The sequence below is a fragment of the Brachycentrus maculatus genome, unplaced genomic scaffold (assembly GCF_059751285.1).
Source record: "Brachycentrus maculatus isolate JH-2025_06_01 unplaced genomic scaffold, ASM5975128v1 h1tg000188l, whole genome shotgun sequence".
Taxonomy (NCBI): domain Eukaryota; kingdom Metazoa; phylum Arthropoda; class Insecta; order Trichoptera; family Brachycentridae; genus Brachycentrus; species Brachycentrus maculatus.
Genome location: NW_028280939.1, coordinates 302,498 through 329,299, shown reverse-complemented (window position 1 = coordinate 329,299; position 26,802 = coordinate 302,498). Strand labels below are relative to the sequence as shown.

At 32.8% G+C, this 26,802-nt stretch overlaps 2 protein-coding genes across 2 annotated transcripts in view; one reads left to right on the top strand and one right to left on the bottom strand.

Annotated features, from left to right (window-relative positions):
- Positions 1 to 12,057, top strand: part of LOC148307816 (juvenile hormone esterase) — a 45,025-nt gene extending 32,968 nt beyond the window's left edge. Inside the window, exons 7-10 of the mRNA XM_088262759.1 lie at positions 1,450 to 1,692; positions 7,114 to 7,298; positions 10,269 to 10,552; positions 11,306 to 12,057. Of these exons, the coding sequence (XP_088118885.1) occupies positions 1,450 to 1,692; positions 7,114 to 7,298; positions 10,269 to 10,552; positions 11,306 to 11,618 (1,025 nt within the window). The 3' untranslated portion in view covers positions 11,619 to 12,057. The remainder of the gene's footprint in view (positions 1 to 1,449; positions 1,693 to 7,113; positions 7,299 to 10,268; positions 10,553 to 11,305) is intronic.
- A 2,556-nt stretch (positions 12,058 to 14,613) lies between these two features.
- Positions 14,614 to 25,138, bottom strand: LOC148307815 (histidine ammonia-lyase-like). The gene is made up of 16 exons (XM_088262764.1): positions 25,123 to 25,138; positions 24,719 to 24,928; positions 24,288 to 24,357; positions 23,407 to 23,434; positions 22,892 to 23,039; positions 21,713 to 21,943; positions 21,161 to 21,300; positions 20,938 to 21,069; positions 19,960 to 20,119; positions 19,115 to 19,254; positions 18,731 to 18,875; positions 17,939 to 18,025; positions 17,315 to 17,427; positions 16,165 to 16,295; positions 15,929 to 16,046; positions 14,614 to 14,826 (listed from the first exon to the last, which is right to left on the bottom strand). Exons 1-16 carry the CDS (start codon positions 25,136 to 25,138, stop codon positions 14,719 to 14,721), a joined length of 1,977 nt encoding a protein of 658 aa, XP_088118890.1. The 3' UTR covers positions 14,614 to 14,718.
- Positions 25,139 to 26,802: the final 1,664 nt, after the last annotated feature.

Genomic DNA, 26,802 nt, shown 5'->3' with positions numbered 1-26,802 from the left:
ATGGTTTTAACCACGGAAAACAAAATATAAAACACTAGTTTATACCAGGAGCTGTAGTTCATGTCGCTCACTCCTTTCAAGAACGTCATAAATCAAAAATCGTCAATTTCCAATTGTGCATGTTTTCGGAATGCCCAGAAAATGTACTATATCCCAGCAAAAGAGGCACATTTTTAACTTAAAATAATATTTAATGTAATATTTACCCGCTACAGGGCAAAAAGTGTTGTTTTTGCATTTGAAGAAAAGGTATTGTTTAATTATTTTTTTTAAACATACTAAATATTTTTCAAATGGAGATAAAACCTTCAGATTTTACCTTAAAAGATCTTTTGCACAGTAAAAAGTTCAATAAGTGGCTTGATGTTTATTTTTAATACATTGTATTGTATTTTTAAACTTTAAAAACGTTCTCCTGAAAAATCAAGTTTTTCGATTTATGACGTTCTTGAAAGGAGTGAGAAATATATCTACAATAACTAATTATCCTAGCAAAAATACTTAATTGTTTTAAGTTTGTGTACGATCTCAATTCGCAGTCTGTTAAATTGTGGCCAAATTGCATAAATATTATATGCATTATAATATATGCAGTATATTATATGCAAATGAATAGCAGGTTTACGCAATTCGACAGGACGTTAACATAAATTTGAATGGTTTATAAAAATATATAAACTATTATTAACAGGAGAAAAATTCTAAAATGTTGTCCTTGTGGTATAAAAGCTAGGAAGGATACATTAGATGTTGAAGTTAAAACTGAATAGACCTGGAAGTACATATATTAAAACATTTTAACATCACGAAGATGAAGAAGAATATGGAAATCTGGGTATTTAGAGGACTTATGACCTTTCATAGTCTTGTTAAGTGATCACTCTACACACGTGCAATATTCACCATTCAACACACGGTTGACAACCACACTAATCAATTTTTTTGGAATTTCTACATATATCATTATTCTCATGGCACTATACATGTGAGTTCACTGGAGCCATGTATGGTGGGGCCCTGTAAATACCCAGATTTCCGTATTTTTCTCCATCTATGGTGAGATGTTAAAAAATGTAAATAAACTCTCAAAGGGAAAAAACCCCAGATTTGTGTCGTAGCCAATTTGTACAAAATACAATATATTACATAGTTTGAATATAACTTACATAGTTAGGATAGTTTATTTATATGATTAACCGTAGCTGTGGTAATAAAATAAACGTTGTAAATAAACGGAATATAAAGTTAAAACAGTAATTCGTTACAAAAGCATATAACAAATTTCTAGGCTTTACATACACATTTGAACATTTTGACTAAAAATTGCCATGTACAGGTAGGTAGGTAGCTAGCCCAGATTTATTTATATTTGAACGCACTCAAAATGCTGTGCCATATTATTTTTTTGAACTATTTAGCACATAAATTAATCCGCCATATTTTGTCCAGGTTTTCTCCGCGCAGTCCCCGGCGAGACGCTCATCCTGGCCAGCCAGAAGATCCTGACGCGCGAGGACGCCAGGAAGAACATCGGCATCCCCTTCGTGCCCTCGCTGGAGCGCCACCCCGGCGCCGGCCTGGACGCCCCCTTCCTGACCTCGCCCCCCCAGCAGCTCCTCGAGTCGGGCAACTTCACCAGGGTGCCCTACATGGCGGGATTCAACTCTCACGAGGGGCTGCTCTTCATAAGACGTGAGCTGGTTTTTCTTCATCTAGTTTTAATTTCATTTTTAATCTCGGCTGCCGTTCTGGAGGTTCCGGGTTCAATTCCCAGGGGGGGTCAAATAATTATAAGTGATTTTTTCACTCTAATATTTATTCTAAATTACCCTGGACTGGTACCTGAAACGGAGGGCTGATCACCTTTCCTTCGTATGTTAACGATCAAGATCCCACTGTGTTTATATAATGCAGTGCCCTATGCACCACTGGGGTGCGGATAAGGGTTTGAATTGAAAAGTTTTAATACCTTGACGACTGGTCCCGCGTTTGCGCGGAAATTGGAACTGACCGCCAAGGACCGGTCCCGCGTTTGCGCGGGTTTATAAATAGTCGAACTTAATGACATCTATTTAGTAAATCAAGACATTTGTTCATTAGAAAATAAATTCACGCTACTTAAAAAGGTCGTGTCATGGCTACGAGTTGATTTTATGAACGTTTGTATCTCATTTCTAAAATTTTATGACAGTGAAACGGTGAAGGATTCGGCCCTTTTAAAATCTTATCTTGAGTATCTGTGATATTTTTATGGACCGACCGCATTTGAATTTTTTCAGGAGATCCTAGTGATATTGAGAGAAGTGACAGTGAAGTCGATAGTGGTTCTGAAATAATTAGAGAAGCTGTAAGAGGTCCTCGGATTATGCAAATGGTTTTGTGATTCTGAAGATGATTCTGACGGGGATGTTGATGATATAGACTAGTCAGACACCGATGCTCCACGAAACAATCAGAGCTTTTGTGGAACTTCAGGAGTATGAAAATTTCCTGAAAACTCTTAAAATGTAGATGGTTTTGCCTCTATGTTTATTACAGTTGAATTTTTGGACCAAATTGCTGATGCGTGCCGTTATAAGCGTATATCTCATACGTTTATTTACATGCGGTCGTTAAGGTGTTAAGATTTGTAGGTTTGTAGGCCTGCGGTATGATAGGAAATATGCCGTTGGCATCACTGATATTTCTCATCATCATCACTCGCAATTTTATAACATTTTTTTATGTTGTGGGACCGCAACATAAATTACATCAGCTGCGGTCACATTAATAAGATAAATATAACATTTAATTAACTCTACGATTATTAAATAAAAATACTTAACACGATCAGGGCTTGCATAACTTGGGGTCGCGAAAGGTATTTTATTTTTATTTACATATTTTCAATTTAACGCTGTGCCTCTTTCGAAAAGAGAATAACTCCAGGGAGTCTCATTTTGTGTTTTTTTTTTATATTTATTTAATACAGTTTTTAAAAAAACAATTTTATACAATTTATACTTAATACAATCTTATAATTTTAGTTGCGCTGAGCCTTTCCAAAAAAAGACTGAGCTCTTGGAGAGGGACTTTTTCTTTTTTTTCAAAGTATCATATTATACATTATTTTTTTATTTAAAAAAAAATGTGTGTTTTTATTATTTACACAAATATTTCAATTTCATACTATTTCTGTGAGCCTAAGCGGCTCATTATTAGAAATAGGTATCAAATTGTGGTAGAGTGGGTTCGAACCGAGAAACTCTGACATGAGGGTCCGCGACACTAACCACGGGACCACAACCCGACACATTGTATATTACTGGGGGACATATATATTTATGCGGTACGAGGGAATTATCTTGTTTAGTTTTCTATTGTATAGTCTGTATATGTTTATAGTGTTCGTTAAGTTTGTTTTTTAAAGTGCTTGTGTCTTTTATATTTTTTATTTCTTAATGGAGGACTTTACAGTTTCACTGTTAAAAATTATTTTTAAAATAATATTATTATTTAATTAATAATATTTTTTATTTTTGTATAATTATATTTTTCCCTCGAGGGACTCACAAATAGTGTCCTTTCACCACACTACGGCTGTCCAAACTGTTTTATATTTGGACAGCCGACTACCTTACCTACCTCACAAATAGTGTCCTTTCACCACACTACGGCTGTCCAAACTGTTTTAAATTTGGACAGCCGACTACCTTCGGGTTATTTTCACGCATATTTTTTATAAACAAGCAAAAAAAATCAAAACGTTTGTTGTCATAATATGTTGTCACATTTGAAACCTGACAAAAATTTGTCAGTGTATCCGGTACGCATTAAATATTTTTGGAACAGATACCTTTTCTCGTGTGCGTAGGTCATACGGTAGGCGCGGAATGGTGAAGAAAAACCGTGCGTATCACGTACGTTCGTATGGGCGATTAACACAAGCAAATTCAAATATCGGCGTCGATCAATTAGTCTTTGACTGGAATTTATCGCAAGCTCTTATCGTTTTCACTTTTAGCGGCAATTAAAATTTGACGAGCCCTGCTTCGAGCGGCGGTTCAGCGGTAAAAAGGTATAAAGTTTTATGGTTGTGGCCTTAATGATATGATTCCTTCGACTTATTCAAAGTACCGTTCATTGGTCAACTTTTCACTACACACCTTTGATCTATTGCATTCTCTGGTCTTTAATGATTTTATTACCAAATCACATGTATTGTTTTTTCGTCTGTATAACCTAAGTCCACGTTCAAATATAACAAAATGTTAATGCCCTTTGTAACTCGTTTCTTGACAGATCTTTGGGCATCCCACACGCATCTTTTGTAGGTACAATATAGGTACTTTAAGGCTGAAATCTATTGTAGAACGTTAAAATTAAGAACTCGATCGGCCGCGCTACGGCTAAACGTCTTTCCGTGTTCATTTTTTAGAATAAATATTGTAATTCATTTATTTTTTTAATACGTATTTAAAAATATTTTTATGATTTTTCTTTTCTTTTCAAAACCATATATTTATTTCAAAGAAAATTTATTTTTTCAACCATAAATCGGTTTTGAATGTTACCTGGGTTTAAAGATAATTACGTGGAAGTTGCAATTTATTGTATATTGGGCTTTAACGGCCATTCGTCTAACACTTTTGTGAATAGAAATGAATAGAGACATGAATAAGACACAATACTTCGTTCACTCCTTTCAAGAACGTCATAAATCAAAAAACTTGATTTTTCAGGAGAACGTTTTTAAAGTTTAAAAATATAATACAATGTATCAAAAACAAATATCAAGCCACTATTGAAGTTTTTACTGTGCAACAGATCTTTTTAGGTAAAACCTGAAGGTTTTTTCTCTATTTGAAAAATATTTAGTAAATTTTAAAAAAAATAATTGGACAATACCTTTTCTTCAAAATGCAAAAACAACACTTTCTGCCCTGTAGCGGGTAAATATTAAGTTAAAAATATGCGGCTTTTGCTGGGATATAGTACATTTTCTGGCCATTCCGAAAACATGCACAACTGAAAATTGTCGATTTTTGATTTATGACGTTCTTGAAAGGAGTGAGCGACTTGTATATATTTTATTGCTAACTGCTTAGAAGTCACTCAATTTCTCAGCATTTTAGCTGATTGCTGTGTTTAAACTATGGGTAAATCGTAAATGTAAATAAAAGTAAAGCGGTCATTTCTGATTGTAGATAAATTATTAAACACGGTATATGGTGATATACACACACACGTATATATATATAAATATATATATATATATATATATATATATATATATATATATATATATATATATATATATATATATATATATATCTATATATATATATATTTATATAAACATATATATATATATATATATATATATATATATATATATATATATATATATATATATATTATATATATATATATATATATATATATATATATATATATATATATATATATATATATATATATATATATATAATATATATAGCAATAAAGTGAGTAGAGTGTTCTTCTAAACTCCTAGCCCAAGGTTTCACGGTAAAGTGGTTAAGCAATGTCATGCTATTCAGTGCAGGGGATGGCGCAATGGGTAGGCGCGCGCTGCTCACCTTGGCAAGCATGGGTTCGACACCTTCAAGCGTCGACACATAGCCAAGATAAACATCATACAAGCTTGCTCTTTCGGCTAGAAAACCAAGATATTCTGATAATCAGTATTTTGATAAATTGTATATGTCTACCAGTCATATCTTAATCGAGGAATAGAGAACATTATAAAGAGTAGCTTATTTTTACGTTTATACTTGAACTTTGATGTGTTACTTGAGCCCAGTACAAAAAAATATTTAGATCTGTATTTGGTCTACAATAACGAACGTATCGACATGATTCATTGTTTCCCTGACATATTGTCACGATACGTTCACTATTGTAGACCAAATACAGATTTTTTTGCTGTACTGGCCTCAAGTAATACATCAAAGTTCAAGTAGCCCCGTTCTACGGTACTCGAAGAAAATGACGATTTTTTTTACCTTTAAGCCTCCAGTTTCTACATATTTATGGCACAAACATGGCGAGTGTTTTTCCTTAGAATTTTCACTCATGAGTTACTTGAAATAGTAGTAATATTAAACATAAAGAATAAACTCACTCACAGGGTCGTGAATTCCATATAAAAACAAAAACATATAAAAACAAAACCAATACCAACCTACCTTACTCAGTAGTATCTAGCATACCTTACTACCTACCTCTACTGCCTACCCTAAAAAGCAGTACCAGCTTAACTTACTACCTACCTCTACTGCCTACCCTAATAAGCAGTACCAGCTTACCTTACTACCTACCTCTACTGCCTACCCTAATAAGCAGTACCAGCTTACCTTACTACCTACCTCTACTGCCTACCCTAGAAAGTTGTACCAGCTGACAAGTAGAAATACGCTTATAAAGTTAAAGCCTATGTAGGATAATAACCCTACTATAATATATAATATAATAATAATATAAAGCGGTGTTGCATATGCTGCAGCTAGATTTCAGAGTCACTTGGACATTACATAATTTTAAAAAATGGCACAGGTTTAGAATTTACTATACATAGGCGATTGAATTTAAAAAATATATACATATATCGCTCACTCCTTTTAACAACGTCATATATCAAAAAACTTGAATATTCGGCAGGTCGTTTTTAAAGTTTGAGCATAATTAAATGTTTTAAAAATAAATATCAAGCCACTTATTGAACTTTTTAGTGTGCAACAGTTTTCTTTTAGGTAAAACCTGAATGTTTTTTTTTCATTTGAAAAATATTTAGTTTTTTTTTAAATAATTAAACAATACCTTTTCTTCAAAATACAAAAACAACATTTTCTGCCCTGTAGCGGGGAAATATTCAGTTAAAAATATGCCACTTGTGCTGGGATAAAGTACATTTTCTGGGCAAAATTGACGATTTTTGTTTTATGATGTTCTTGAAAGGGGTGAGCGATATGACGTTGTCGAAAGGAGTAAGCGATATACTTTATTTTATTTTATTTATTGATTTTTGTTAATATGTACATATGTAAATTTTTTAATTTTTTTGAATTTATATGTTTCTTTTTTACTTACCAGGTTTGAGAAAAGAACCAGATCTCCTGCAAAAAATAGACGAAGACTTCAACCGCATGATCCCCCTGGACTTGCAGATTCCCGGAGGAAGGGATGGAGAGGTCGGGATGGCCGTTGGAGCGAAGATCCGGGACTTCTATCTGTCGGGAAGGAAGGTGTCCATGGACACATCAGCTGAGATGGTGCTGGTAAGTTCATTTGTTCAATATATAAAAATATATAGTTTTTTTTTTATTTATTTCAAAACATATTACATACATAAATCATATATACATACACATAATTTTCCCGATGAGTAATTTCTATTTCTCATTTTGGGACATGGGATTAAGGTTAAGAAGACTGGAACACAAATAATAAAGTAACAAAAAAAAATTTTAAAAACCAAAACTAATACTAATACATGGCAAAATATAAAAACAATAAACAGGTATAATAAATAGGCACAAGAAGCATATTTTAAAGAAATAAATGAGAAAACACAAGGTAAGAAGCGTTTTAAAAATAAACAAATGAGAAAATATAAGACATCTCAATAAAGGTAAAGAAGAATATGGAATTCTGTATTTTTACAGGGCTTATAGCTTGTCATAGGTCGGTTAAGTGATCACTTTCTTAAAACCCGTATCTGCACCCAATGGTGCATCGTATTGATGCAGTGTTATCTTGAACGTTACTTACATGAAGGCAAGGTGATCACTCCTGCGCTTCAGGGACCAGTCCATGATAATATTAAATTAATATTACAGTGTAAAATCGCTAATATTTATTTTCACTTCCCCTGGAAATCGAACCCGGGACTTCTTGTACGATAGGTAAACACGCTAACCATTACACCACGGAGGCGGACAAATCACTTTACACACGTGTAACATTCACCATTCACCCATGATTGACAATTACACTACTCAAATTCATACATATCATTAATCTCATGACGCTTCGTCATTGAGTTCACAATAGCCATCTATGGTTGGGTTGAGAAAGCTTTTAGTCAACAAAAACCCTTAATTTAGACTTTACAAGATCCTAACCGGATTATTTTACTTACTGGAAGACGCCTGAAAATGTGATTTTCTATTTTTATGCACCTTATAATTTGATCCGATTTTTTTATTAAGAAACATTTTGGATGTATCCAAATCTTTTATTACAATTTATATATTTGTGTCCTGCGATTGATTATATTCTTGAAGAGTTACTATGTATTAATACTACAATATATTTTATTCAAGATGTTTCACTTCTTTCACGTGTACGGTGTTACATGCATTTTTTTAATAAAGAAGGAGAAATATTTGTGTTTTTATTATTTTCAAAAAATCTTCAATTTCATACTATTTCTGTGAGCCTAAACGGCTTATTATTAGAAATAGGTATCAAATTGTGGTAAAGGGGGTCGAACACAGAAACTTTGACTCAAGAGTCCGCGACACTAGCCACAGGACCACAACCCGACACTAAATATCTCAACCGAAATTTCAAAAGCTAAGCGAGTGTTGATTTTTTTATTATTATTAGAAATAAAACATTATATAACCTGCTTGTGACGTTGATTAAATCATATTTTTATCACGGGACATAGATAAAATCATAATCGCATATCGCTAGCTCCTTTCAAGAACGTCATAAATCAAAAAACTTGATTTTTCAGGAGAACGTTTTTAAAGTTTAAAAATATAATACAATGTATTAAAAATAAATATCAAGCTACTTATTGATCTTTTTACTGTGCATCAGATCTTTTTAGGTAAAACTTAAAGGTTTTTTCTCCATTTGAAAAATATTTAGTATTTTTTTAAAAATAATTAAACAATACATTTTCTTCAAAATTCAAAAACATACTTTATGCCCTGTAGCGGGTAAAAATTATGCTACTTTTGCTGGGATATAGTAAATTTTCTGGGCATTCCGAAAACATGCACAGCTGAAAATTGACGATTTTTTATTTATAACGTTCTTGAAAGGAGTGAGCGATTTATCCACAGACTTTATCGTTTATCTTATTTCAAAATTCGAAAAGTTTTACAACTTATTAACGATTATTTTTTTTAAATTGCACGTATGTGCTGGAGTTGTGAAGTTAGTTCTTATATGTTTCGGTGTCAGTAGAACGTTTTGCAACGATATGTATTACAGGCTATGGATACATTATTTTCAAATCTTTGATACAATTAAAATTAGTAATTAGATATGATTTATTGAATGTAAAATGACTGTGCAATAAAAGGAAATTAAAGAGCTGGGTGCAAAAACCAATAGGAATTTTTCGCGTTTTTTTGTGACAAATTAATTAATATACGAAATCACAAGACACCCGGTGTTATTCTTTTTTTGTTCGAATTTGATTGCAAGAAAAACTGACGATTCATGACGTCATCGAGTGTGACGTCATGAGTTGTTTCATCCACAAGAAACAAAATTCCAAAATTTGAGGCCGCGCCGCTACTGTTACGGCGTTTGTGCACTACACGGAATTTTACCGTCCGGCACGTCAGTTAGCGTTTTAAAACGATGATTGTCTTAGATTGGCTTGTGCTTTTGTCCATCTTTCTTCGGATCGGAGCTCTTGAACGGTGAAATTCCGTGTGATTCCGTGTAGTGGACAAACGCCCTTAGGATACTTGCAAACATTTGTAATATGTATAATTTTACAATGCTTGGCAATGAAAAATCTATGAAACAGCAACAATGCAATCGAAAACATTTCAAATGCTGTGTGACAGCAGCTTTCAAGAAGCACGCTGTCCGCCAAGAGCAATGTTTAGTAATGCTTGTTACGTTCATATTAAATCGCTAATTCATATTAGATGGCGCTACTATTACGGTAAAAAGCACCACTACCACACTTTTCAAATTTCGGAACTTGCGTTTATCTTTTAATTGACACATTATATCACATTTGAGTTCTCGGCACCATCTATGGTTGAGTAGGGTAAGTTTTTTTATTTACCAGAGAACTTCATGAAATGTATGTAAAATAAATCTTCAGGAATTATTTTATATACAATTCATGAAGTAGAAATATCTAGCAAATGAATTCAATTGTAATATGTTTTGTAAACGACATAATTTTTAAACTATTACTAAAGTGGAGAAACCCAACAACGATTTGGATGTGTGATTTTGTTTATTAAGTTGCAGTTCCTCTCTTCTAGCTAATGACAGACATCATGTTCCTCCGACCACTGGCTTCCTCTGTCCGCCTGATGAAGAGAGCTGCCCCAGACATGCCGATCTTCTTGTACCGCTTTGCGTTCGACGGAGCCCTGGGGCTCTTCAAGAGACTGCTGGGGATCAACAAGCCGGGAACGTGCCACGGGGACGAAATGGGATACCTCTTCAAGTTTGGTGGACTTAACATAAGACTGGATGAAAATTCTCCCGAAGTCTTCGTTAAAACTATAATGGTCAAGATGTGGACTAATTTTGCTAAATACGGGTGAGTACTTTTATCGAATAACCCTGAAAGTTTGTATGTATATTTGTCTGCCTATGAATACCAAAGAATTCATGGATACTGCAGAAAGAAAACATGATTCGAAGACATGGCCTAGGTGACGTTGCCCATGCTAGAAGGACCTACAACCTGAGAACGAGGAGAGCTGACGCCAACAGTCTACAAAGACGATAAGTTGGGATGCAGCCAGAAAGAAGATATTTCTTTGTCTATGAACTTGATGACGAAACATCTATCGATGTAAAAAAATGGATCTACCAGACGCAAATTAAAAAGCCAACACATGTATATACATCCTACTTATTAATACAAATAGATACTAATACAAGTCTCAACTTTAGAGAAACATGTATTTTTTTATATTTGAAAAAAGATGGAGATCTGAATGTCCCAGGCTTATGACACACTTATCCCAACAGTGTTTCCACTTTTGGAAACAGTCCTGAAACGCTTCTTTTGTGTTGTCCTTCAGCTCTTTTGTAGGATTTGTGTTAATTTAGGGAATCATCTGAAATCTTCTTCCTTTCAAAGATTTTTTGAGTTTTGGGAACAAGAAGTCAGAAAGATCGTTATCAGGTGAGTAGGATGGGTGAGCAAGAACAGTAACTGAGTGTTTGGCCAAAAATTCACAAGTTCTGAAACCATACCTGAATATGGCTAAAATGGAAATTCTCTTGGACCTCCTGACATCAGCAATCTTTTTTTAGTCACATCCTTATAAAGCATTTTTTACAGAGACCCAACCCCTTACAACGGAAAGGACCAGTTTGATTTCAAGTGGCCACAAGTGTCCTCAGATCTGGAACACCTCAACTATCTGGACATAACTGACAGCTTCACTCCGAGGGTCGCTCCAGAAGCAGAAAGATTGGCGTTTTGGGATAAACTTTACCGAGAATTCAACGATGAATCTTGGTTCCACAAAAACACCCTCCCTAGTATTGACGAACGACAACCGAAATATTACAGAGATCATGATTATAACACTGTGAAAAGGCATCTAACAGCTCTAGCGGATCGGGTATCAATTGACGAATTGAATGTTTAATCATATTAATCTCAGTGATAATAATTTTTTGTTTGTCAAAAGGACTATCAACATTTATTATGACATAAATATTATTCCCTGTTATGCGATTATTATAATATTAGGTTGAATTAAGTTCCAGCCCTTGCCTTCTTGGTGCCTTCCTACAAAGTTTTTTCAGGCAACCCTGAAGGGTCATAAAGACAGTTTAAAAAAAAAGTTATTTACAATATTTTATTTCAGCGGGGAGGGGGGGGTGAGATTTTTCCTTGAAGACCTCATCCTTTAAAAGACATAGACCCCCTTTCCCAAAAACTGATACTGTTTAAGTTTAACGCTTCATTGAAATTGGTTGATCAACAAATAATATTGTATTATGTGTATGTTAATCATTAAATATTCAATATGACGAAGGTTGGAGTTAAAAATTAAAACTATTATTACCATTTCACAAAAAAAATATCAGTTAAAATAATTGTTTCAATTTACGTAATTGTCTTGCGAAATCGTGCAACTTGTTCTAAAAGTTTTACAATTATTCAATAATGGAACTACTAAAAGTTTTCTGCATTCGTCAATAATCAAAATGGTTGTTTGTATCATCTTCCAAGGACTCTTTAAATTATGATGAAAGGGAATTGCTCCATTCACAGTTGACAATTGTCAGTTGTTGTGATAATAATGTCTGTATCCTTTTAATAATAGAAATAATTAAGTTTCATTGAGCACATTTGACAGTTGACAATTAATGTAAAGGAATTATTACACCTTTGTGTAAATAACTTAAACAATTCAAAATGTAATTTTCCAAGTAGCGCTACAATCCTGTAAAGGTAGCCTGATATATTATTTTTATATTGTAGTTTTAGGATATTTTCTTCATAATAATTTATTAGTGATTAAAAGATTTGATATATCTTTGCCCACGCTGAAGCAAATTTACTTCATTGGTACCGTAGAACGGAGCTATTTGAACTTTGATGTGTTACTTGAGCCCAGTACAAAAAAAAATATTCAGATCTGTATTTGGTCCACAATGATGAATGTGTCGACATGATTCATTGTTTCTCGGACATGTGACACTTATTGTCACGATATGTTCATTATTGTAGACCACATACAGATTTAATTTTTTTTTGTACTGGGCTCAAGTAACACATCAAAGTTCAAGTACCATTCTACGGTACTTGTATTTTATAAATATTAATACATATCAATCATAAGTATTTTGAAAATCACAGAACTTATTAACAACATTCAACATAGAATACAATATGTTTATTAAGGTGACAAAGTTCTTGCATTTATTGGATTTAAAATTATATTGTCTCAAATTATCACTAAGATATAATTTTAATAAATGTACTTCTACTTGAATTTATCAGTATATATGTTTTGAATATCTTTGACAAAGGTCGATAGATATTTTATATTATGTTGACAAAACAAAAAAAACCTTTCAGATTTTATTTTAAAGATGTAAACCTTCTTATAAGGAATGAACGGGAATGATTTTTTATAAGGAATGAACGGGATTGGAACTGGAATGTTCCGATTGATCAGATTCCAACAAATACAGCCGATGTTTTCTAATTATATTCTCCTCCTGCTAATTGTATGTAGGGTAAACTGATGGATGTCAAATAAATATAAGTGTTTTTTTTCACTGTAATATTTATTCAATATTACCCTGGACTAGTAACCTGAAGCGAAGGGCTGATCACCTTCCCTTCATGTGTTAATGATCAAGATGTTTCATTTTTCTTTCATGTGGTAATGATCAAGAATCTGTGTTTATATGATGCAGTGCCCTATGCACCATTGGGTGCGGATATGGGTTAGAAAAACTGATGTATTGTTGATACCCTTTCTCTCTAGTTATTGACACTACCGATTTATGTGTGAATATAATCTGATATTAGACATATACTGAAATTATCAGTCTCCCGTTTTTATTCTGTGAAAATTTTCAATATAATTAGCAGTGTTGATTTTATATATTGTGCTTTATAAATACATATATGACGAATGATTTGATTGGATACTAACAATGACTGAACCATTCTGACTAAATTGTTAACCTTTCCAGGAGTACAATAGTAGAATAATTGATGTCCGACTTTCTCTGGGGAGTGGGTTTTTTCACAATAAATATGTATTTTTTAAAATTAAAATCTTTGTATTATGAAGATAGAAATTATGTAAAAATAATTTAAATATAAAATAAAGCTCACCATCTCTAGGTTTTATTTTATTAAAATTAAATACAATTATTCACAGATGTCATTACTATACAAATGACATTATACCAACTGACAGATAGACTTCGACATTCATTAATGTCGATACTCTTTTAAGGAAAATTCGCACCGACATTCATTTACGTCCCATACTCCCTGAAAGGTTAATAACTGTGGGGGGGCCTATTGTATGTTTAGTTATTTGTGTGAAGAATATATTCCATTCAGCATAAATAATACTGTAATTATCAATTTACATATTGTTATTACAAATGTTAGTAAAAATTATAGATTTATGTGACCTAACCATGATTCTAAATATAAGTAATTTTTTTCACTATAATATTTATTCAATATTACCCTGGACTGGTACCTGAAGCGGAGGGCTTGATCACCTTTCCTTAACGGGTTAGCGATCAAGATAACACTGCGTTTATATGATGCAGTGCCCTATGCACCATTGGGTGCGGATAAGGGTTAGAAGAACCATGATTCTAAGATACATATTATCTATTTCAGTAATTTTTTTAAAGATTTGGCATACTGAACAACAGTACAAACTTTCATTATTCATAAATGCCCCATGGTTAGTCCGCCATTAATATAACAATACTAAATTAAATTATATTACAATGTTTTTTTACTATTATGATAGTGTTATAATTTATGGGTAGCTGTTTTATCATTGCTGATTGCAACATTACTGTAAATAGTCATTTAATTTTAACAATACTGTACTTTCATTTTGTTTGTTATTTTTTAAATTAAAGACATAATTTTATATTTGTTGTTATTTATTCATGTAATATGTAAATATGTTTGTAAATAAGTGTAATTAGTATACATTTTACATGTTTTGGAGTTCTTTGAATATATTTCAATTAATCTCCTTTGTTTCCTAGTTTACGTTTTTTGCCGGTAGTTGGTCGTGGTCTCTGTACTTCTCCAACCATCACTGCAGTAGGACTGAAGACATGAGTTTCAATTTCCTGAAACAAAATAATAAGCATTGACGTTAAATATATGTTTCTATATATATATATATATATATGGCAAGTTAGTATTATTTTTTGACATCTCATCAAAGATAAAGAAGAATATGGAAGTCTGGGCATTTACGGGGCTGACGACCGTCATAGGCTGGTTTAAGTGATCACTTTACACATGTGTAACATTCACCAATTCTACCCATTATTGACAACCACACTACTTAAATTCTTGAGTTCTATATGTATATATGAACCAACTTTGAAGCATTGTTCTTGAATCACTAGAACTTCACTAAAGACATCTATTGGTGAGATGAAAATAACTCCTGTAATTGTAGATAATCCAGATTTTTTGAACAAGTATTTGGACACACTCAAAATGTAGCATGTTAGTGTTATAAAACACAAAAAAATCATGTTTAGATAAGGAAAAAGACCAAGGTAACAGGTGGCTCAAAGAATTGCGGAAATAAAGTGGAACTGGGCAGGTCATGATATGTCTGAAGATAGTTGAACGACAAAGGTGCTTGACTGAAGGCCTACTCAGAAGCATAGGTAGGCCCCCAGACAAGATGGTCACTGGAAGAGAGTCGCGTCCAACAGAGAACTGTGGAAGTCCAAGAGGGAGGCCTTTGTTCAATACTGGACATAAGAAGAAGGCTGAAGTAAGTAAGTAAGTATATAACACAGCACATAAAATTATGATTGGGTAATTGTATAAATCACTATGAGGAATAGTAGTTTTGATTTTTTCTCTTTCGATCACCAACCAAAACTTGATCAGCATATAGAGAACCTACACTAGAACAAGCGTTGTTTCTTTATAAAACTATGCTCCTAACAAAGTTATAAAGTAGGTAACATAAAAGAGTTGTGCAAGTATTTATTTCTGTATCAATCCTCTAACATAAAAATTCCATTATCATAGCACCGTAACGGGACAGTAAAATATATGATGACAATAATTTTTGTCAAATTAGCCTCTATTTCTGTTTGATCAATGGCTGCTAAGAAAAAAAATGACAAAAATTTGTCCATTGCACTTTTATCTGCAGAATAAATATGTAGTCTGTTTGTAAAATGAACTTCAACGAAAACTTACACTTGGTGCGTGATAGTAATCTATGTGGTGTTTTACCGCATTCCAAATTTTCTCTTCCACGAGTAACTTGGTGACGGCATTGATGTCAGGAGACATATACCTATCCTTATCCCATTCCCTAAAAAACGTATAAACATATGATGATTATCGATATAATATTATTCAATACATATTAACATATTTATGAATACTATTTCTATGAAATTATATGAATATTTAACAATAATCTTCATTACCTCACAACACTTCGGACGACTTTATGAGCCTCTTCTATAGGAACAGTTGTCTTCAAAGGTCGAAGAAACTCAATAGCTTGACAAGCGGCCAGTAATTCGATAGCAATTACACGCTCTACATTTTCTACAACCTGCAAAAATCATCATTAAATTTGCATATATCGCTCGCTCCTTTCAAGAACGTCATAAATCAAAAATCGTCAATTTTCAGTTATGCATGTTTTCGGAATACCCAAAAAATGTACTATATCCCAGCAAAAGAGGCATATTTTAAACTTAATATTTACCCACTACAGGGCAGAAAGTGTTGTTTTTGCATATTGAAGAAAAGGTTTTGTTTAATTATTTTTTTTAAATAAACTAATTATTTTTCAAATGGAGAAAAAACCTTCAGGTTTAACCTGAAAAGATCTGTAGCACAGTAAAAAGTTCAATAAGTGGCTTGATATTTATTTTTAATAAATTGTATTATATTTTTATACTTTAAAAACGTTCTCCTGAAAAATCACGTTTTTTGATTTATGACGTTCTTGAAAGGAGTGAGCGATATGTATTCTTCTTCTTTTGACCCTTATCTACACCCAATGGTGCATATTTAACGGATCAATGAGGTGTTTACTTGACCCAAAATTTTATAAATTGTATATTGAACTAACTAACCATCACGCTGTTTCTCCGCAGGCGTAGGTAGAGAGAATCGAACGCCGCACCACTCTGTCTTTGCAAACATTCTTCGCCTCTTCTACATTCATGCATCTCCTCATACATACCTCATACGACTCCTGACCCGGCCGATTTCAAGTATTTGACATACCTGATTGTGCCAAGTTTTCCTCGGTCTTCCTCTGCTTCTTTTTCCAACTACATTTCATAAATTTGTTTAACCGTTCTTTCTTCACTCATACGTTCCACATGTCCAAACCATCTCAACACACCTTTCTTAATTTTATCAATAATGCTTATGTCAGCCTTACATTCTTTCCTTATTTCATCATTCGAACATCTATCAAACATCGTTTTGCCACAAATTCGTCTGAGATATAGCATTTCGACTGCATTCAGTCTGCTTTCATCCTTCTTTTGCCAACTCTATGCTTCGCTTCCATACCTAAAGGTATATTGTAAGGTATAAATACTTGTAAGTAATTACCATTAAACATTTCCTTGCAGAGAAAGCTCCCATTGAAACGTGATCCTCTTGTCCAGCACTAGTGCTCAGAGAGTCAACACTGCTCGGGTGACATAAAACTTTGTTCTCCGACACTAAAAAAAATTATGATTGAGTAACAAGATCATTTGAAAAGTAATAATGCTTTTAAAGTTTTTTCCAAACAATATTTTTCTTGTTGGAGTGTGTGTACAATTCACATGAAAGAAACTAAATTTGGTTATATTGCTTTACCACAGTTTAAATTTCAACTGTAAACTCTTAAGAAGTAAGGAATAAACATCAAAAAATTTATACTTAGAAAGTGTTTTTCAATGCATGATTATTTTAAAGAGTCAAGACGCTAATACAATTGATGAAGCATCTTCTTTTATATGAAGGGAACATGGTAGTCTGGGCATTCTCAGGCCCAAAACCTTCTACTGGCTACCTTAAGTGATAACTTTGTACACTGTGTAATGTTGCTTACGGATTTTATCCCGAATTCAGTCGACAAAATGAATAAATAACATCCAACGAGGAGTTAAGAAATACACCCTTAAGTGATCTTATTCAAATATTTTTTTCATTTAGTTGTTTTTTGGTTTAAAACTTTTGATAACATACCAAGAGCTGCTGCTGTGCAATGGGCCAACATAAATCCAGAATTAATACCGCCATCTTTCACCAAAAATGCAGGAAGCTCACTGAGCGCTGTAACAAAATATATTATTGTTAAAAATGCAAATATAAAACATATTACATGTAATAAACAAAAATGTTTAAAAATTATGTTTTTTATCTTCATTCTGTCTTTCTGGGTTATTATGCCATGTAACATCGTAAACAGGGTACCAAACCAAAATTCTGAGACACATAAAAATGAAAAAATTTAAACATTTTTTATATCTCATAATTTTAGTGTCATAGCTCCTTAAAGATGACCCCAGTAATATCGTATTTCTTGCAAAAAATATTAAAAATAATGCAATCATTATCCTTCTTCATCCATTTTCGCTCCCTAGGAGGAGCATACGGCCACTACAAGTGGTCTTCATGCCACTGTATCATGCGTCATTTCCTTGGCTTCCTCCCATGTCAGTCTACCATCCAAGTTCCGATATATATAAGTATAGTCTGTGAATGGTCGTCAGCAGTCTTTCAGGGCGCTGAAATCCTCGGGGTGGGAAGAAGAGACACAAAGAGCGTTAATTCTCTCTTTCAGTATTCTCATGACGTATCCCAACCATTCTCCTTTTAAGCACTTCAGATATAAGGGACTGTTGCGTCTTTCTCCTCACACCTTACACCAAATATTTGTCTCAGACACCTATTTTTTATAGGATTACACACAGTAACCCAGAATTACGATATCAGCATATGAAAAACCACATTTTTTTTAAATAAAATAATACTTACACGGATTTACCAACCTCTCGATTCGCCTTTCACTCATAGAAGCTAGTTCGTGAATTCCTATAGCTAGATAATCTAATACTTTGGCCGGATATTCCCCGTGAAAGTTACCTGCAGAAATAATTTCACCACGATCGGCAAACACAATCTATAATAGAAAAATAAGTAATGATATTATAAGATGTAATACGATGATCCTATTGCCACAATGATAACGAGGAAAATAGAAGATAAAAGAAAAAGATTGGATAACCAAGGAGTTATATAAAGCAATTAAAATGTATTCTCGTATGATTTGAAAAATCCTGACTTTGGACAGAGAGATTCCTCCACAGGGAAGGTGCTATGGTGGATGTCAATGTAAGTGAAACAATATTTATATTTTACCGGATTGTCGGTTCCGCTGTTGATTTCAGTTGTCAATACGTTGGTGACAAAGTTGATTGTGTCATGCACGATTCCATGAACTTGTGGGCAACATCTGAGAGTATAAGCATCTTGAACTCTGTTGCAAAAACGATGAGATTCTGTAACACGCAATCAGTGATGTTATATAACAAAATTACTGAAATAATACAAATGAATTGTCCTTATCTGGACCTAACAGTGCATAGGACACCGCATCCTATACATGCAGCAATACCTTAATTGTTAAATATGTGAAGGGAAGGTGATCAGTTCTGCTTTTTTAGATATCAGTCTAGGGTGATATCAAATAAATACAAATAAGAATAAAAAATAACTCATATTTATTTTGACCCCTCTGCGAATTGAACCGGGACCTCCAACGTGCAAAATACCACATTACACAGGTGGACTAATTGATTAGTTCAATTTACTGTTTGAAATTAAAATGTTAAAATTATTATAAAGCAATTAATATTTATACATTTTATATTTAGTAAATACCACTATATATTAGTAAATATAATATACCATGCGTTTCAATGTATTCAATATCAGCATCAAATATAATATTTGAAAATTTTTAATTATGAAAACCTACATATGTATTTGATTTATGAATAGTTATATAGTGGTATTTATGAAGTATGATAAAAGTGAAATGTAATATTAATTCAAAGATTTTATCAAAATATTTGATTTATTTAATCAGTGAAAACAAAAATATAGACACTATGGCAGGGAGGGTCAATCTTTATCAAAATTACTATGGATGTGAATGAAGTACACTCCTGTTAAATGACTGGTTATCATTATAGAATACTTACGAGCAATTTGAGAAGGGTATGTATCGGAGTGAAGCAGGGCCCTCAATCGTTTAGCCACCAAAATCTGTCCCTTGTGAGGTCGTATAGCTTGTACGTCTGAGTCGAAAGCCCTAGATGTCCCCTTCAATACTTCTAGTGTCATAGCAGCCACCACATCAGCCTGTAAATTCATTTTGGAATGTTTAATTTTAATTCAAAATGGATAAATAGTAAAAAATTCTGAGAAGAATATTTCCCCCTTTTGATCCCCACCTTGTCACAGTGAGGGGGCTTGCGTGCCTCAATGATACAACAGGCTATGGCGGTAGTCTAACTACCAGAAGGGTCTCCCATGCCAAGCAGGTTGGTGATGTTGAAGGGCCCTCGGACCTCAGGCCTCGGTAGCGCAGGGCCAATCACTCTGCCTCCTTAAACCTTCAATTACGATAAGGTCCACAAAATGCCTCGGACACCGGCATCTCTGGCACCCTCCGACCCAGCTGTGTTATTAGGACTGCTCTAAGTAAACGACTCCTATTCAACAACTCATCTTTCCGCACAGCCAGGAGCCAGTCCAAGGTGATATTGAATAGATATTGGAGTGAAAAATAATGTATGTTTATTTTGATTTCTCAGGAAATTGAGTAGCCAGATTAGTTAATCAGAATACTACTATAGAGGCAATATCTATGTGGATATATAAATATATCAAAACTACCGTACATTATCACTGTTCAAGATACAGAAAGTAAGAGTACAGGTTTGCAACCCCTAGTACCTTTCCAAATCAGCACTAACGGCCTTTGTAATGAGCTCCTTCAACTGTATTGTATCCCTTAAAATATAATATATATTCCGCTCTTCTCGTAGATCTCGAGTGCAGGAGTGCCTTCGTACAATTAATGATCAGGTTAACTATGCGCCAGGACCTTAAGAAATTTCTTGAAGCCCTGGTGCTTAGTTAACATCTTCTTCCAAGAGTTTCAAATATATATTTACCTGTCTTGCAACACTAGCCGCTCTTTCAACAGCTTCAGCACCAAGACTTGTGATAAGCTGCGTACCATTTATAAGAGCAATACCTTCCTTGGCATGAAGTTTCATCGGTTTCAAATTATTAGCTGCCAACACCTTAAAAGGTCACATCACATTATATATCATGACAATTGATCATTACGTTAATAAAATTTTAACATTTACTCTTAAATTTAACACGTAGTACCTTATCAGAATCATCCCAACCGGTTGTAGGACTCCACATTCGTCCTTCGCCCATTATGCCGAGTGCTAAGTGGGACAGTGGGGCGAGGTCTCCGCTGGCCCCCACAGAGCCCTGCTCCGGGACCCATGATAAACAATTATCTAAAAGTAAAAGAAATCACAACATAACTTTTTTGGTTTAAGATACGCCTATAAAACCTATTCATTCAGAAAGCATGTATCGATGTAACTGTATCATCAAAAATGCCAGGTGTTTTGAACAATATACTTCTGTAAATTCGATGCCTAATTAGCCTGTTATTATTAGTTTAATATCTCGTTCATAAATAAAAGCAAGGAACCTTAAATTTAAATTAAACCTGCAGTAAAAATAATTTTAGAATGATTACTACAAGTTAACGATATATAAATGTGTGTAGAATCCTGTCCCAATTGATTTTTTTTATATCTAACAAAATAATTAGATTTTTCCCACCATTTGAATTTGATCCACGAAAATTATACTATTATGAGCATAGGAATTTTGAACTGCTCCGATTAGAAATTTACTTACGATTGAAAGCATTTACAAGGCACATCAATGTAGGCAAAGATATCCCACTGTATCCTTTGGCCAGGACATTTATCCTGAGAGCAAGAAGCATCCTCGTCCTCTCGGGAGAAAGAGGATTACCCACTCCAGCGGAATGAGATCGGATCAAGTTGTATTGAAGTTCTTCAAGTTTGTCCATAGGAATGGTTGTCCTGGCAAAGTTACCAAAGCCAGTAGTGATTCCATACACCACTGAAAAGAAGTATCCACTTTTACTAACCATCTAGCAACACCTCCAATTACAAATTCTCAGTAGAAATAGAGGATTATAAAGGGAATATTGAAATATGCAAAATAGATCACAAACACCTTGAATAAATCTTTCTTGTACTTATTTTGCATTCGATGGGAAACGGACCTATGACACTAGTTTTGTAGTGAATCTTATACCCAATTATCAAATAAAACAGGGGCAGCCAGGCTTTTGACCACTATGGACAACCTGTTTATTAAATAATAGACAGAGGTATACCAACATCGCATGTGTTTAGTGTTCATAAAAAAAATATTAACTGAAAGCCAAAAATAAGTTTAAATTTGAAATAAAAATACAATACAAACACATATTCAATACCAACTTATGTTAATAAGATAAAGGGATGATTTCTTATTTAAAAAAACCTATTAGTTTATGAATCATACAAAATAGTTTATAAATAAAACATTATGTTTTCTTTCTTATTATGAATGTGAATAATATTAATATAAATACCTACATATTGATAGATTTATATTATCCACTGACACTTCGTGATGGAATTGCATTTTTAATTTATTATTAGATTAAAACCAATATTTTTAGCTTTTCCACTTTTTTTTATTTGACCAGCGACCGGGTTTCGTCGTTACCGACATCATCAGACTGATGATGTCGGTAACGACAAAACCCGGTCGCTGGTCAAATAAAAAAGTGGAAAAGCTAAAAATATTGGTTTTAATCTAATAATAAATTACCTACATATTGAGTATTATTTTGAAGTCATATTCTAAGAAGACAAGCTAGAAACTCAATATTGCTCATTTTCGCAAGCTTTATTGCACATATCACACAGGCGGGTGAATAAGAATAGTTCCGGTCTACATTTTGGCCATCTCTGATATATAAGATAATCATGTAAATTATTAATACAATGTGCTAACCTTTTTTCTCCTTCAAAATTTTCTCAATCAAATTTCTAGATTTGATTACATTTTGCTCTGAATCTTTGGTCAACTTTATTTTATATCTTCCTCTCCCCAGTTGACGGAGATCATCAGTGGTCAAACTAGTTCCATCCAAATAGAGAACCTGACATTAAAATCAACATATTCATTATAATAATAATAATAATAAAACCCTTATCCGCACCCCAATGGTGCATAGGGCACTGTGTCATATTAACGCAGTGTTATCTTAATCGTTTACACATGAAGGAAAGGTGATCAGCCCTCCGCTTCAGGTACCAGTCCATGGTAATATTGAATAAATATTACAGTGAAAAAATCACTTATATTTATTTTACCCCCCTTGGGAATCGAACCCGGGACCTCCAGAATGGTAGCCGAGCGTGCTGACCATTACACTACGGAGGCGGACAATGTTCATTATGCCACATGTAATTTTGATTTAACAAATAAAATAATATTGCATTTTTCAACAAGAATAAAAATCCTACCTCATTTCCAGGCTGAAAGTCTTCCGGTCTATATAATGATTAAAATGGATTAAGGAAAATATTAAATGGGTTGCATTATGAGCAGAAATCAGTATTAACTCAAAGATCATTTCTCACTCGGAAGTGACTCAAGTTATAATTAATCACAAGCATGTATCCAGCCCCCAATATCATTACACCCAGCGGATGAAATCTACTAATGGACTAATGGACTAACTGCCATCCATGTTTGTATATTTATATATGTCTATGTACGTCCGCCTCCGTGGTGTAATGGTCAGTGTGTTTAGCTACCGTGCTGAAGGTCCCGGGTTCGATTCCCAGGGGGGGTGAAAATAAATATTAGTGATTTTACACTGTAATATTTATTTAATATTATCCTGGACTGGTTCCTGAAGCGCAATAGTGATCACCTTACCTTCATGTAAGTAATGATCAAGATAACACTGCGTCAATTCGATGCAGTGCCCTATGCACCATTGGTTGCGGATAAGGGTTATAAGTAAGTAAGTAATGTACGCATGTTTGTATGTAAATGTATTCATATATCTTTGATTTCACTTCATTTTACTTTAAGTATACTCTTATTTATCTTAATAATTATGTTATATTCTTTTTTATCCATTGTATTTTAAATAATGTATATACCATCTGAATCTTAGATGCTTGCAAATTCACCTCAAAGTTTGTAATAAGGATTAATAAATAATGAACTGTAATATAAATTTATAAACACAATCTTCATTTACAGGACATGTACTCGTATAAAACTGTATAAAAAATATGTATGTATATTTATTTTTCATTTATCGAAAATACACAGTTTGAAAGTGTCAGCAGCAACACCTATTTTGGAAGTTTATCAAAATTGTAAAGGATACACCGGTTCCAGCACATGTTTCAGCTCATCGGGAATAAATTTAATGCTCTTCTCTTTATCGGTAGTCAAAACTGAAATAATATTTTGAGTGTGTTCACATCTTTGTTCACAAATTCACATTTAGATAGCCAGAGTTCCATTAATTATTTCCATTACCTACATGATTGGTGACAACATTAACTTTGATGGATGTTTACTGGAGATGAAAGTGAAATATTTTAGAATATTAAGCTGTTTTTCAATGCTGATGACATTGGAATATAAATATTTGATGATATCATTCATCACATTTGATGTGTGTAGCGTTAAACTCTGTACAGGCGTTATACTCCTATAACCATAAGTTTAAATTATTTTACAATGCACTATGCCTTGTAGTTAAAGACACTTTAATACATTATTTATCTTTATCTGAATTTAAAAAATATTTACCTATATTAACAAATTCATTATCATCCAGTACGCTCTTGATCAAATCATCGGGGTCTAGAATAACGCCACCTCTTGTTTTCCGTACCTCCTCAACGGTCAAATTAGTGAAACCATTTGCATCTTCCTTATCTTCGCTGGATTTAATAGTGACATGCAGTTTCTGATATCTCTTAGTTGCTTCAGTTCCTAACCAGCGGACGGTATTTTTATCTTAAATTAAAAAAATACAAAACGTCAGATCTTGACCTTGCACAATGTAATACTCGGGCTCCATCTTTGTAGAACACTTGTCAGCCATATAAATTAATTCATGTGTAATTAACAAATATTTATACAGCGTAACAACATAAAAATATTTAATTAACAGTCTGACAGAATATTTCCCAAATGAAGACATTTAGTACCTTCTAATCTCGCCATTTCTTTTGCTTTTATTCAAATACATTTTTTTAAATAATCATGTTGTTTGTTTTTGTACTGAATTATTTGTATCCTTTCAGAAGTAATCTAATTTCTAGATTTTTTCCTACGATACATCATTTGAATACCACTTAGAAAATTTTTCCATTTCTTCAAAATGTTAAAAAACTTCATTAATAACTTTCTTAATTAAAGATTTGTGTATTTTAATTACACTTATTTTTACACATCTCTCGGGTTTTTTTCAATATTAGTATAAATAGTTTACATATCTAAATAAGGTTATTATTTAGATATGTAAACTATTTACAGGCAGGGGAATGAACACAATAATTAAAAGCTGATTGTGCATTTGTTGTGTTAAATTCCTTTTCTTAAATGAAAGATTTTTGAAGTGGAGACCTCGTATATTTTTATAGAATAATGGCGGGTAAAAAAATATATATAAAAATAAAATTCAAAGCAAGAATTAGAGAGTCTGTAATAATAGTAATAAAATAAATTATTCTACAATGTAATTTAATTAAATGTACCGTATACAATTTGCAGTTTTAAAAAATCTATTTTTTTCTCCAAAGAAGTTTTTTATTGTGATGTAAAAATGTAATGCACTTGTCCATGCCAGTATTTTCTCATAACCTTTTATTTAAAAAAAAAAAAACATTTTTTACTACTTCAATTTTCATATATTGCATTTTTTAAAGGAGCCATCTAGTTTCTTGATGAGTTCTTTAATTATTACGTTTATGTAAGTGTATTACATAAGCCCATTAAAATAGGTTTATTTTTATTTAAAATCAGTAAACCTAGCAAAATGATTTATATATTTTAAAGCTTTACCCACTTTGATCATCTTTTGGTCAAGTACTATATTACAATTCAGAGGTATTATAAAGCAACAAATTGATACTGAAAAGTAATTGAAATTATATCAATTACATATATAAATACCAAAGGATATGTTTCTTTCATTTTATTTATTGACTTGGCGTTTAATTTGTAGAACTCCATTTTAATTTATGTATTAATTTTAAATCAAACACAGATTTTTTGAGTCTACTAAGTTGTATTTTATTTACAAAAATCACATAAAAAATTATATTGTGACAATTGTTTCGCCTTGTTAGGGCATTATCAAACGAATGCCACATTCGTTTGATAATGCCCTAACAAGGCGAAACAATTGTCACAATATAATTTTTTATGTGTTTTTTGTTAATAAAATACAACTTAGTAGACTCAAAAAATCTGTGTTTGATTTAAAATTAATACATAAATTCTTTCATTTTCTTTGTGTGTTAAATTTTATACACATAAATATGTAAATTATTAAATTTTAATATCACGTTATTTTCATATAAAAAAATAAATCCTTTTTATTTATCCAGTACTGTATTTCACATCGATAAATATAAAATGTACATAAATTAGGAAAAAACTTTTATTATTTTACAAAACACTTTATAGCAGTACAACATTATTTAATATTTAGCACCTCTGATTTTAATTTATGTTTATTAAAAAATTCAACAGATTATAAGTTTTGATTATTTTTGTTTTGAAAAAAAAAACTGCATGCAACATAACTACTGTGCAACATTGGAACTAAACCAGCTTGTACACTTAGACCCGAGACCATTGGTCAACCATTAAACTACTTGCCG

What these genes read in the sequence shown, in the direction of transcription:
- LOC148307815 (XM_088262764.1), bottom strand. An exon ending in CCTTGTAAATGCTTTCAATC is followed by an intron (nt 21,301 to 21,712) that starts GTAAGTAAATTT and finishes TTTTACTTTTAG; the next exon opens with ATAATTGTTTATCATGGGTC. An exon ending in ACAGCGGAACCGACAATCCG is followed by an intron (nt 18,876 to 19,114) that starts GTAAAATATAAA and finishes TTTCTATTATAG; the next exon opens with ATTGTGTTTGCCGATCGTGG.